The sequence below is a fragment of the Dromiciops gliroides genome, chromosome 1, assembly GCF_019393635.1.
Source record: "Dromiciops gliroides isolate mDroGli1 chromosome 1, mDroGli1.pri, whole genome shotgun sequence".
Lineage (NCBI taxonomy): Eukaryota > Metazoa > Chordata > Mammalia > Microbiotheria > Microbiotheriidae > Dromiciops > Dromiciops gliroides.
Window position 1 is genome coordinate 546,380,970 of NC_057861.1, and position 14,350 is coordinate 546,395,319.

The window sequence follows — 14,350 nt, forward strand, 5'->3', positions numbered from 1 at the left end:
ATAAAATAAAATGGACATTGTAGGGAGATGTGCTGGATATGCCCAGGTATATCATAAGGTCTCAAAAAAATTGGTATTTTTGTCTTGTTTTTAAAGTTTGCATTTTTAAGTAAAGTTTAGTTGTTATTGTTTTTCTTTTGTAGAAAATTAATTTAGTTAAATTTTAGTGTCCATTGTTGGGTATTCCATAAATGCTTGCCTTAAAAAAAGTAATAAAATTCCCTGGGGGCACACCCTACTGAAATGAGCTGTGTGTGCCCATGCTGCACCCCCATTTTCAGAGGTTCCTTAAGGGAAGTCAATAATCCTTTTTTTTTTGTGGGGCAATGGGGGTTAAGTGACTTGCCCAGGGTCACACAACTAATAAGTGTCAAGTGTCTGAGGTCGGATTTGAACTCAGGTCCTCCTGAATCCAGGGCCAGTACTTTATCCACTGCACCACCTAGCTGCCCCCAGAGGTTCCTTAAGCTAGAAACATCAACAAAAGAAAGTACATCGTGAAGTCTATAAGATGGGACTCCCTACACACATCAGGCTTCTCATGTGAGAATGGAGAGAAACTTTGCATTTCACCATATTCTCATTCTTGAAACAATTTCTTTCTTCTGTTTCGACTCAACATTCTATCTCCCCCTTCTGTGTACTCCCATAAACCCCCTCCCATGCCTGGAACATGCTCCCTCCTCATCTTGGCCTTTCAGAATTCTTAGCTTCCTTTCCTGTTCATTGGTATCACTTCTTTTCTGAAGCTTTTCCAGATTCCCCTGTTTCTTTTTCTTTTTTCTTTTCTTTTTTTGGCGGGGCAGTGAGGGTTAAGTGACTTGCCCAGGGTCACACAGCTAGTAAGTGTCAAGTGTCTGGGGCCGGATTTGAACTTAGATCCTCCTCAATCCAGGGCTGGCACTTTATCCACTGTGCCACTTAGCTGCCCCCTAGATTCCCCTATTTCTTGATGCTCTCTTCTTCTTCAAATTACTTTATATAGTATACTTATCTGTATAAATGTTGCGACTTCCCAGAAGAATATGAACTACTTTACAGAGGGAATGGTCTCATTTTTTGTCATGCCCAGTGACCAGCTCACAGGAGGCATTTACTAAATGTCTGTTGAATTAAATTGAATTTTTAAAAGGATATTCATATTAAGACATCAAGTATTCAGTCCCCTGAGTTACCTCTAAAAAACCAGACAGAAATCCATATATGCACAACACAACTAGACCAATCTTCTAAATTTTTTTCATCAATGCTGCATGATAGTCTGATGTCTTACTCTGAAACTTCAATTATGGAATTTTAGAGGAAAGAATATCTTTAATATATATGGTTTCATTTGTGATACTGAAAGCCCAAGATATTTCCCTGCTGTTACAGAACTGAACACAAGGATGTTATCACTGTGATGGGCTTGTCCTAATTTGGAAAGTGTTGTTTTAAATTTTTGCCTCCATATTTTGGTTTGTTTTTTTAAAATGACTGTGTGATACAAAAGTCCTGTCTTACAGCAGAGGACTTGGCTGGAAAGCCATTTCACCATGAGTGATCTTTCTTCTTTCTTCTAAAACCCGTTTTTTGTTTCATTGAAGTTCTTACTTTTAACAATGTCTTTCATGAATCTTATCCCTTGGGATGTGAGATTAGAAAGCCAGCAGTAGCCCTTTGAACTTTGTGCCTGTTTTTCTGCAAGTGAATCTAGACCAATCTCAAGTCTATTGTTTTTGACCCATAAGGAAAACTAAATTTTACTCAACCTAAAGATTATATTCAATGGTTTCAAAACTTCTAGCTAGCTGCTCCCATCTGTAGTACAAAATGAGCTTGGAACTGGGTTGTGCAATTAGGAGCAAAGCATATAGAAGATATGAAGTAATGTTCTAGCTATAAGAAATATCATTGTGTTTTATAATTAATTAAGCTAAAATTGTTTTTTAAAAATTAATCACTATAGCTATAGAGATCAGTTTTGGTTAAGCATATTATGTTTATTAATATAATATATCAGTAGAGGGGCAACTAGGTGGCACAGTAGATAGAGAACTGGCCCTGGAGTCAAGAGTACCTGAGTTCAAATCCAGCCTCAGACACTTAACACGTACTAGCTGTGTGACCTTGGGCAAGTCACTTAACCCCAATTGCCTCACCAAAAAAAAACCCCCCCAAAAATATATATAATATATCAGTAAAGGGTTGACATGGTAAAAAAAGCAGGGACAGAGCCTCAGCATGGTAGTTAGTGTGAGCAGAAGAAAAGCACCAAAAGACCCATGATGTCTCTATCTGGTCTCAAGGAGACCCAAGGGAGTTCACAAGACCTACTGTCCTAAGAGGGAGAGCCAAGCCAAGAGTATGTCCAGAGAGAGAGCCAAGTGCCAGCCAAGAGCTAAGCGGGAGCCAAAGAGCGAGCTCCTGGTGTGGCCAAGGGTTTTATCCTCTTTTGACAGAGGTGGGTCATTATACACTGATCAAAGCTAATTGGTTAGCATCCATTCAATTCCATTGGTTGACATGACTTGAGGCTGGTCTAAATTAAAATGAACTCTACAGAAAACAGCAGGGAGAAGAATGTAAAAGACCCGTTCCATGAACAAGACACTTCATCTCTTGGCTTTGGGCATTTTCTCTGGCTGTCCCACATGCCTGGAATGTTCTCCCTCCTCCTCTCTGTCTACTAATTTCCCTGGCTTTCTTTAAGTCACAACTAAAGTCTCATCTTCTATGGGAAGCCTTTCCCAACTCTTTTTTTTTGGGGGGGGGGGCGGGCAGGGCAATGAGGGTTAAGTGACTTGCCCAGGGTCACACAGCTAGTAAGTATCAAGTGTCTGAGGCCAGATTTGAACTCAGATCCTCCTGAATCCAGGGCCGGTGCTTTTATTCACCGTGCCACCTAGCTGCCCCTTCAATAAGCATTTATTAAGCACCTACTTCACTGAAGGTACTATGGATACAAAAAGAGGCAAAAGACATTCCTACACTCAATAGCTCACAGTCCAATGGGGGAGACAACAAGCAAACAAATAATGTACAAATAAACTATAGATAGGATAAATAGGAAATAATTATGAGGAGGGCATTAGAATTAAGAGTTGGGAAAGGGGGGCAGCTAGGTGGCACAGTGAATAAAAGCACCGGCCCTGGATTCAGGAGGACCTGAGTTCAAATCCAGCCTCAGATATTTGAGACTTACTAGCTATATGACCCTGGGCAAGTCACTCAACCCCAATTGCCTCACCCCCCCCAAAAAAAAAAGTTTATTGACTGACTGTCTGAACACTAGACTGGGACCCAGAAGAACTAAGGTATAATCTGGTTCTGTAGCCCATTCAGAGCGTGTCCTTGGATAAATCATTTTGTACCTGTTTGCAAAATGATGTAAGGTCCATGAGGGCAGGAACTCTTTCAGTTTTTGTCTTTGTATCTCCATTATCTAGCATACTACCTAATACACAGTAGGCTCGCTTCTCTCTCTACATTCTCTTTCTTAGTGACTTCATCAGCATCCATGAGCTTAATTATCATTCCTATGCCAGTGAATCACACGTTTATATAACCAAACCTAATCTCTCCTCTGAGCTTCAGTCCCATTTAATCAACTGGCTTTTAGACATTTCAAACTGGATATCTTGGAGATATTTCCAGCTTACCATGTCTAAAATTGAACTCATGATCTTTCTCTTCAAACCCTCCAGTCTTCCAGACTTCCTTATTTCTGTTGATGGTACCACCATTCTTCTAATCTCCCAGGTTCATAACCTTGGCATTATCCTCAATCTTCAGTCTCCCTCACCCTACAGATCCAGACAATTACTAGGTCTTACCATTTTTACTCTACAACATCTCTTGCATCCAATGTCTTCCCTCTACTCACACAGCCATCATCTTAGTTTAGGCTCTCACCAGTCTTACTATTGCCTAACTGGTCTCCCTACCACAAGTTTCTCCCCACTCCCATCTACTAATGTGTTTCTCATTAAGTGCAGATTCAATCATGTTTTCTTAAACATAAATACATTATGTTTAAATACTTTGTATTTATTTTGCATTTTTCTTAATTTTTATTATATATATATATGTACTTGTTGTCTTCCCTGTAGAATGTAAGCTCCTTGAGGGTAGGGATTGTTTCATTCATTTTTACTTGTATCTCCAGTGTCTACCACAGGACCTGCCATATATGATATGATTAGCAGTTATTAAGTATCTGCTATGTACCAGGTAATGTGCTAAGCACTGGGGATACAAAGAAAAAGGAAAGAGAACCCCTCTTCTCAAGGAGCTTTTACTCTAACAGGGAAAGACAATCCATAGAAGGAAACTAACAATAGATAACTGGTAGAGGAGAGTGCCAGAGGTACCCAGTGATAGGGCAAGGAAGAAGCAATCTCTGTAATGATGACTTATAAACCTAATGAGACTCTAATTTTAGCTAGGCCCGCCTCTGAACAGGAAATACAAGACCATAGTCTGTGAATAGACTAATTAGTACTTGAGGGAATTTTTACTCCATTAGTAATATAGAACCTTCAAGAACCCAGAGAGAACTCTACACTACAAGTTAGACTCAGATTAAGTTCTAGACTTAAAATATGGTGGGGGTGGCTTTTGGTTGTTCTTAATCCTGAGACTTCAAGAGATAGCTGAATACAAATTATTTTACATATCTGAATCTTATAAGTGTCAACTAATGATCTAACCAAATCAGCAAAGATACCAGTATCAATAAATTATTATGCAAAGGCAGGAAAAAAGGGTTATCATGGTTCTAAGTCGAACTTTGCGATTAAATGAGGGTACAAGTGCTGTTTAGCAACTTTATCCCTTCAATGTCCCTATCCATAAAATAAAGAGGGAAGAAAAAGACCATATGTGAAAAATACATCAAAGCAAGATACTCAGGACTTATTATTTCTCTAGGTTTGTCAATGATCTATCTATCTTTATGCCACCTATGATTTAGAAATACAGGTTTATATGCAAATATACTGAGAAGATGCATCAGTTAACATAAAGTTCAAAAGTTGCTTTGTATTTCATTTTAAAAAGTCTTTCTTATGTAATAAATTAGAGTAGCACCTGTAAGATCTTATGCAAAATCCTCTCCTTGGCATTCAAAACCCTTCATAACCTAGGCCACCCCCCCTTTCCAGTCTTCTCATCCCTTATACTTCCTCCATTTATTTAATTTTGGGGGGGTGTGTGGCAATTGGGGTTAAGTGACTTGCCCAGGGTCACACAGCTAGTAAATGTTAAGTGTCTGAGGCCAGATTTGAACCTAGGTCCTCCTGACTCCAGGGCCGGTGCTCTATCCACTTTTCCACCTAGCCGCCCCATTCCACTTACTCTTCAACCCAATGATAATGGCCTCCTTCCCATTCCATGCCATCCCTCTGCTCCGGGCACTTTCTCTGGATGTCCCTCATGCCTGGATTGCTCTCCTTTCTCATCTCCACCTCTCAGCTTCCCTGGCTTCCTTCAAGTCCCAGCTAAAATTTTACATTCTATGGGAGGCTTTCCAAATCCCTCTTAATTCTAGTGCCTTGCCTCTCTTCATTATTTCCTATTTATCTTGTATGTAACTTGTCTGTACATATTTGTTTGCTTGTTGTCTCCCCCATTGGATTGTGAACTCCTCAAGAGCAAGGACTATCTTTTACCTTTCTTTGTATCCCCAGTGCTTGGCATGGTGCCTAGTACACAGTAGATACTTAATAAATGCTTACTGAAAAGTATATAGGTATGCTTAGACTTTATTAAAATAAACTCAAAGAAGTAAAGAAACAAATACAACTGATTTGGGAACCTAATTGAATTTTAGCAGCTAGTTCATCTAAATTAGAGAGTTAGCTTTAGTACCACTTTACAATTAGGCATAAGTTACTCAAAAAGATATCTGACAGTACTTACTGAATCTTTAGCCAATCTGCCACAAATGGAATTGAGAAGAATTCTGTGAATGGCTCATCTATCCTCTTTGGATTCTGGCTGATCATTATGCCATAATATATGTTTGAAATGAAAAAAACAAACAAGTATTCATCTTAATTGTTACAATTCACATTACAAATTAACATCGCTGAAATATTAGGGATGCTGAATATTCAAAAAGATAAAGAACTTACTTGTATAACCACTCAGTCAGAAAATCACAGGCAATAAATTTTGTTTTTTTCCGCTGAAGAGAGAAGAGAGTTTCACATTATGTACCTATTGTGATTGATTACATGTCTATAAAGTGCAGAGGAAGAGAGGCTAATTGATTGCTTTTGTTAGATGAAATATGCATGAGTGTCTACTTTGGTTTTGTTAAGTACTAGTCAGCAGCAGAGCTTAAATGAACTATAAAATGTTTAAGACTTACAGAGCTAAGTCTAAGTAAAAACATTTCCTGAACTGAATTGGTATTTTTTAAAAATTCAGACTATGAAGCTTTTTACTGAGCAACCATGCTCAATTCTTTTTTTCCCCAAAAGCTGTTTTTATAAAAAAGGGGGGGGGGTTCTAAACAAGATATTAAGGTAATTTGATTCAATTCAACAAACATCTATTTTGTTTGTTGATTTTTTTTTTCAATAATTGAGCATTTAATTTCTCTCCCACTTCTTTCTCCACTGGGAGAAAAAAGAGAAAAATAAAATCTTTGTAACAAATATGCATGGTCAAGCCAAACAAATTCACATACCAGACACATCCAAAAAATGTATCTTTTAGTTTACACCATTAAGTGCATCATGTCTCTGTCAGGAGGCAGGTAAAATTCTTTATCATTAGCCCTCCAAAACCATTGCTTTGATCAGAGTTTTTAAATCTTTGAAAATTGTTCATTTTTTTACAAGGTTGTTGCTATTGTATAAACTGTTCTGTTTCCACTTTGCTCTGTGCCAGTTCATACAAGTCTTCCCTGGTTTCTCTGAAAACATCTTTCATCATTTCTTACAAAACAATAGTATACTATTACATTTATAAACCATAATTTGTTCAAACATTTCCCAAATTATGGGCACTCCCTTAGTTTCCACTTCTTTGTCTCTACAAAAATTGCTGCTCTACATATTTTTATACATAAAGGACCTTTCTTCTTTCTTTGCTCTCTTTGGATATAGGTTTATTAGCAGTATACCACTCATAATATTCTATCATCCTCCTTCATTATGTTTTACATTTAACTTTGTATTCTAAGTCAATGTTGCCCTTGACTGCCATCTCTTTCTACTTGGCAAGGAGATGAAATATTTGTGGCCTAAGACAGGTGGTTTCTAGATTTATTTGGCCTCATCATTCTAGCTATTATTTTATGTTGGTTAAAATTATGCAGAAAATGATGATGAAGCCAAGTTTTGTTTGGGTTTTGTTTGTCTTTTTTCATTACTTAGTTTTTGGCAGTGATGGATTATTTAAATAGAACAGGTTAAAGCTTTTGCAATTATTTATGTTGCCTGCCTCTCATCTTTATCCTTCTAACTTGATATTGATTTTGTCTTGCTTTACAAATAGTTGATTTTTATATGACTCCCATATTAGTAACTAAAGATTTTTAAGTATAGGAAGACGATGGCAGCAGAGCATAGTAGAGAGAACACTGAGTTTGAAGTGCTGGACTTGAGAGTCAGAGAATTTGGTTTTAAATCCATGCTCTGCCATTGAGTTCTTGTTTAACTAGGGCAACTTATTTTACCTCTCTGAGCCTCAGTTTCCTTATCTGTAAGTGAGGGAGTTGGAACTCTGTGGTCTCTTCTAGCCACATATCTCTGATTTTATAATATTATTTTTAAATAATATTTTATTTTCCCAGTTATGGGTAGAAATAATTTTTAACATTCTTTTTTAAAAATTTGAATTCCAAATCTTCTTCCCTGAGAAGGAAGCCGGTTGATACAGGTTATACAAGTGCAATCATGCAAAACATATTTTCATATTAGTCATGTTGTGAAATAAAACACAGACAAAAAAACATGAAAAAAATTAAGTGAAAAATAGTATGCTTCAATCTACATTCAGACTCCTTCAGTTTTTTCTCTAGAGGTGAATAGCATTTTTCATCATGAATCTTTTGGAATTAGACTGGTTCATTGTATTGCTGAGAATAGTAAAGTCATTCACAGTGGATCATCATAAAATATTGTTTCTGTCTACGATGTTCTCCTAGTTCTGCTCACTTCACTTTGCATCAGTTCATGTCTTTCCAGTTTTTTTCTGAAATCATCCTACTTGTCATTTCTTATAGCACAAGAGTATTCCATTACAATCATATACAACCTGTTCAGCCATTTCCCAATTGATGAGCATTCCCTCAATTTCTAATTCTTTGCCTCCACAGAAAGAACTGCTATAAATATCTGTCTACAAATGGGCCCTTTCCCTTTTTAAAAATCTCTTCGGGATACAGACCTAGTAGTGGCATTGCTGGCTCCAAGGGTATGCACAGTTTTAAAGACTGTTGGGCATGGCTGCAAATTGCTTTCCAGAATGGTGATCTTATGATCTTATACCAAATACATGGAATTACCCAAAAAGGATGGTCAAGTGAACATCAATGTATAGAAGAAATACTTACTTTCTCATCTTTATGAAATTTTTATGAAAATTATTTACACATGAATCAAATGTACCTTTGAAAATAAGAAGTGGTTATTGGTAGACTTTCACAACTTATTTTCTGTAGCAGATCACCTCTGTAGCATCATGGAGTAAACAAAAAGATAAAGAGAATACAAACACTGCTGCAGTTGTTTTCCGTTATGTTTTCTTTTAAGTATTTGACTTGATCAAACAAAATGTAAGTTTAAAGGTTCCTTTCTAGTAAGGAGATTCCCATGACTGTATGTGGACACTGAAGACCAACAGCTGCCGGAAAGAAAGAAGCCATTACAGTCAGAGGAGGCAGTGTTGCTGTTGATGTCACAGCAGTTCAGAACTGAACACCTGCCGGCACAGGCAGACAGGGCAGATCCCGCTGCCATCCTTCAGCCCCAAGCACGGGAAGCATGAGAGACACACAGCAGTCTACAGAACAAGGAGCGAACACAAAGATGTCCAAACAGAATGTATGGCTAGGAGAGGAGACCAGAGATGGGGATCCCAAGTCTCATCCTTTGTCTTCCTTCTTCAACCTTCCCCTCTTCCTACCCCTGCTCTCTCAAGGGAAAGGTGACTATGTCTTTCAAATCTCTGCCTTTTAAGAGTTTGGTGACTATGTTGCCATCTGTTTCAAAAGAAAACTGGTTTCTCTAGGACAACATTCATTGATGTTCTACTGGCAGCTAAGTGGTGCAATGTAGAAAGTGCTGGACTTGGAGTCAGGAAGACCTGAATTGAAATTCAGCCTCTGACACTCAGGAGCTGTGTGACCCCAGACAAGTCACAAACTCTATGTGCCTCAGTTTCCTCAACTGCAAAGCAGGGATAATAATAGCAACTCCCTCCCAGGGTTGTTGCAAGGATCGAATGAGAAAATATTGTATAGTACTTAGCACAGTGCCTGGCACAGAGTAGGCACTTAAATGTTTGTTCCCCTGTCCTTCTGATTTGTATGCGTCTCTGGAAGATTAAATATATCCAAGTTATGGTCGGTGATGTATAGAGGGAGATTGATAGATTCTATTACTGCTGAGAGGCATTCCTTGGCACAAAACTTGGACTGAGAGCAAAAGAAAATTTTATTGAAATGTATTTTTATAGCTTCCCCAAAGTGGAACCATACCTAAACCCACTGAGCCTGAGACAGTTCTAGCAAGAGATGGGTTTGTAAATCAGTTAAGAGTAGCTTTCTGAGGAGACTGTTTTAATCACATTCTACTCCTTTTGACCAACTATTGTGCATAAAAATCTCACAACAAATGTGGCAAAGCAAAAATATTAAACATCATTTGCTGACCACAACAAAATAAAAATTATAATCAAATAAGGACAGTTGAAGAAAGTATTCAATAAAGACTAAATACTATCACACTAAAGAATATGTGGGTCAAAGAACAAATCACAAAAACAATAGATAATTTTGTCGAGGAAATAGCAACAATGAGACAACATACCAAATTTTTGGGATGCCACCAAAGCAGTCCTTAGGAGAAAATCTATTATTTTTAACAAAAAGAGAGAAAGAAAGCCTCCTACCAAACTCTTACAGGATGAAACAACTATGGTCCTAATACCTAAACTAGCAGGAAATAAAACACAGAGAAAAAAATCTATTTAAAAGATCATACACTATGACAAGATGAATTTATACCAGCAATGCAATATTTGTTCAATATTAGGAAACTTATTAGCAAAATAGACCATTTTAATAACTAAAGTACTAAAATCATGATTATAACAACAGATGCAGAAAATGCTTTTGACACAATACAGTGTCCATTATAATTTTTAAAGTTAAAACATAAATTAAATGGCCTTTTCTTATTATGATATCTAAAACCAAGTATTATCTATAATGGAGAAACACTAGAGTTCTTTACAGAAATACTAGAAGTAACGGAAGGATTCCATTGTTGCCACTATTATTTGATACATTTCTAAAAATACTAACTAGAACAATAAGATAAGAAAACACATAGGCAAGAAAGAATAAAAAGACTACTTTTGCAAATGATAAGATGGTTTAAAACTTAGATAACCCTATAAATTCAACTAAAATGTTTTTAAACAATAACCTCAATAAAGTAGCAGGAAATAAAATAAACTTACATAAATCATCATCCTTTTGTACAAACAAAACCTAACAGGAAGAGATAAAGAAATAAAATCTATTAAAAAAACCCAAACCAACTACAGAATGCGTAAAATATCAGAATCACCCTACTAAAACACACACAGGAATTGTATGATGGTAGCTACAAAAAATACTTTATAGAAAGAAAGGAAAACTGAACTAATTTGAGTTATTCATTGCTTATGGTTGAGTCATACTAATATAATAAAAATGGAAATACTACCTAATTTGCAGATTCAGTGTCATAAACAACCAAGGGGATTACATATGAACCTACAAATATCTATTACATACAGTTTGCTATCTTTTTTTTTTAAACATGTAACATTAAAGCTATCCTGCTCATTGATGATCCTTCTGGAACTTCCTCATAGTCCCTTCTGTGGACTTTTTGTATTGATATTACTTCATTATCTATTGTACCTTTTAGCAAGATGTAGTTTCCTTCCTTATCTCTTTTAATTAGATCTATTTTTGCCTTTGCTTTGTCTGAGATAAGGACTGCTACCCCTGCTTTTTTTACTTCAGCTGAAGCATAATATATTCTGCTACAACCTTTTACTTTTACTCTGTGTGTATCTCTCTGCTTCAAATGTGTTTTTTGTAAACGGCATATTGTAGGATTCTGGTTTTTAATCCACTCTACTATTCGCTTCCATTTTATGGCAGAGTTCATCCTATTCACATTCACATTTATTATTACTAACTGTCTATTTCCCTCCATCCTATCTACCCCCTTTGTACTTTTTTCCCTTCTTTCACCCTATTCCTCCTCACCAGCATTTTGCTTCTGACCCCTGCCTCCCCCAATCTGTCCTCCCTTCTATCAGTGCCCCCCTTCTCCCCTAACCCTTTTACTTCCCTAAAGAACAAGCTAAATTTCTTTATCCAAATGAGCATATATGTTATTCCCTCTTTGAACCAAATCTGATGAGAGTAAAGTTGAAACAATGTTCACCCCTCCCTTCTTTCCCTCTATTGTAATGGGGTTTTTTGCGCTTCTTCATATGATGTAATTAACCCCATTCTACCTCCCCTTTTCTCTTCTCCCTATATGCTACATTTTTTACCCCTTAATTTTCTTTATATCATCACATCAAAGACAATTTATATTTATACCCTCTATGTATACTCCTTTTGTCTGCCCAAACAGAGATACGGTTCTCAAGAGTTATAAGTATTATCTTCCCGTGTAGGGACGTAAACCTTACTGAATAACATCCCCCCCTTCTGTGGATTTAAAAAATGCTTCAATGACCTTATTTTTTCCTTTTCTTTTTCTTTCATTTTATGGGGAAACCCTATGACTGTCTTCTCACTTCTCCCAACTGAGAAGAGAGAGGATTCTTGAACAAAAAAGGGATTGAAAGGATCACAGGAGATAAAACTGATCATTTTGATTACATAAAATTGAAAAGTTTTTGTGCAAACAAAATCAAATGTTTAGAATGAGAAGAAAACCAGTTAACTAAGGGAAAGTTTTGCAGCACACTTCTCTTATAAAAATCTGATATATAACACATATAGGGGATCATTTTAAATATGTAAGAATAAAATCTATTCCCCAATAGATAAATGGCCAAAAAATGAGAAAAGGCAGTTCTCAAAAGAAGAAACAAGAGCCAACAACAAAAATATTTTAAATGCCCCAGAACACAAATAATAAGAGAAATGTAAATTAAAACAACTCTGAGGTTCCATCTTGCACTTATCATATTGGCAAAGATGACATAAAAATCAATCAACAAATATTTATTAAGCACCTACTATGTGCCAGGTACTGTGCTGTGCTGAAAAGGAAAATGAGAAATATTGGAGGGGCTATTTAGCTCAAAAATCTTTATGTAGGAGCAGCTACCAACTGCTTCTGAGTAAAATGCTGTTTAATCTGGCATTTAAAGACCCCCATAATTTGCTTTTTTAGGGGGAGGGGTTGGGCAATGAGGGTTAAGTGACTTACCCAGGGTCACACAGCTAGTAAGTGTCAAGTGTCTGAGGCCGGATCTGAACTCAGGTCCTCCTGAATCCAGGGCCAGCACCCTATCCAACTGCACCACCCAGTAGCCCCCATAATTTCTTTTCAATCAACCTTCCTAGACTTATTTCACATAATTCCTCCTCACATATACTACATTCCAACCAAACAGAACAATTTGCTATTCCCTAAATTCAATAGCATCTCTCCCTCTGTGCATTCACATAGGTTGTCCTCTATGACAATAACAGACCTACTCTTCCTTTCCCCACTTCTGAATCCTTATCTTCCTTTAAGTCTCCACTCAGGTGCCACTTTGTTCAGTTGCTTTTCTTTATTCTCTCAATTAAAAGAATTCCCTTCTTCCTCCAATATTCCTAGAGCACTTTGTTTAAATCCCTCATTTGCCTACATCATTCCTTTTCTTGTACTACAATTATCTGTGTAGCTACTGTATTACATAAACAAATAAAATAGTCCATGTTTTGGACTCCCAGTGTCTTCAAAGTGCCTTAAACATGGTTGGCACTTAATAAATGTTCGTTGAATTTAACTGAACCACCAAAAGCTTTTTTTGAGGGAAATGCTGTTTATAAGATAATAAAATCAAAATGTATTGGACCATAAAACATTGTGCTGGATTTCAAGATCAAAAGTTGTATTCTTAATAAAAATAAGAAAATACTTGCACAGTAATAAAAATATGTCACCAGAATAAATGGCTTTATTAAAATTTAAACAAAACAACAATTGTATGTCTACTGAAAGTATCTCTTTCTTCTTACAAAAGCAGCACTGTTCCTGTTGGCATTTATAGCAACATTTTGTTATAAAGATTCATTCTTCACAGGGAACACAGTGTCTGTTGATCTATTATATGCACTTTTTAAATAGTTAAATCATCTTACATATGAGTGCAATGCAGACAGATTTAATCACTTTTGATGCAAAGAAATAAAATGGAAGAAATCGTGTTGTCCTTCCGTTCTGGATAAACTTAGACGTGTTATGCATACTTAGGCATGCAGGAACAGTGAGGATATTGTTCAGTTGTTTAGCTTAAAAACTGTCTGCTGGGTGGCTGCAAGAGAGAAAGGAAAACAAATGAACAGAGAGGAGAGGAGATAGGAGAAACGGTAGGGAAGAAAAGCAAAGAGAAAGACATTAAGGTGGTGTGTGCTAAGAGGTTTATATAACTTGGATAAATATATAGTAATCAAGATCAATAGAGAAGCTGCCCACAGCCGAGTTGCAAAGACAAGAAGAAGAATCCTGGATGAAAGACTTAGGAACAAGGAAATATGAATCAAGGATGAAAAACAACGAACTAGAAACAAAGAACAATTGTATATTAAACAAGGAAAATAGCAATATTAGAATCCAAGAGTATAAATAAAGGAGGGGTGCCAATTCAGTCAGCATTTGGTATCAAATAGATGGACTTTTCTGCCAGACATGACTAAAGGAGAAAAATGACTCAAGAACAGTGACAAAAAAAAAAACACAAAAAACCAACAACTAGAAACTGACTACATAATTCCATCCCAGAAAAGAGGATCAAGAAGCAAATAGAAACTATTCTGAGAGGAAGAAGGAATCCCAATGTAGATCCAATTGAAAAAATGATAACTAGAAGAAACTGGGTGATACTGTGGATAGAGCATTAGCCC

The 14,350-nt window shown here is 36.6% G+C and overlaps 1 protein-coding gene across 3 annotated transcripts in view; it reads right to left on the minus strand.

The window, feature by feature from the left end:
- IQCK (IQ motif containing K) overlaps nt 1-14,350 on the minus strand; it is a 138,272-nt gene that overhangs the window by 82,676 nt on the left and 41,246 nt on the right. For 2 of the 3 annotated variants that reach the window (XM_043978077.1, XM_043978076.1), the window contains exons 5-6: nt 6,117-6,169; nt 5,902-5,979 (exon numbers count right to left, since the gene is read on the minus strand). In XM_043978077.1, coding sequence (XP_043834012.1) covers nt 5,902-5,979; nt 6,117-6,169 — 131 coding nt within the window. The remainder of the gene's footprint in view (nt 1-5,901; nt 5,980-6,116; nt 6,170-14,350) is intronic. The other variant, XM_043978078.1, reaches the window with a different exon arrangement.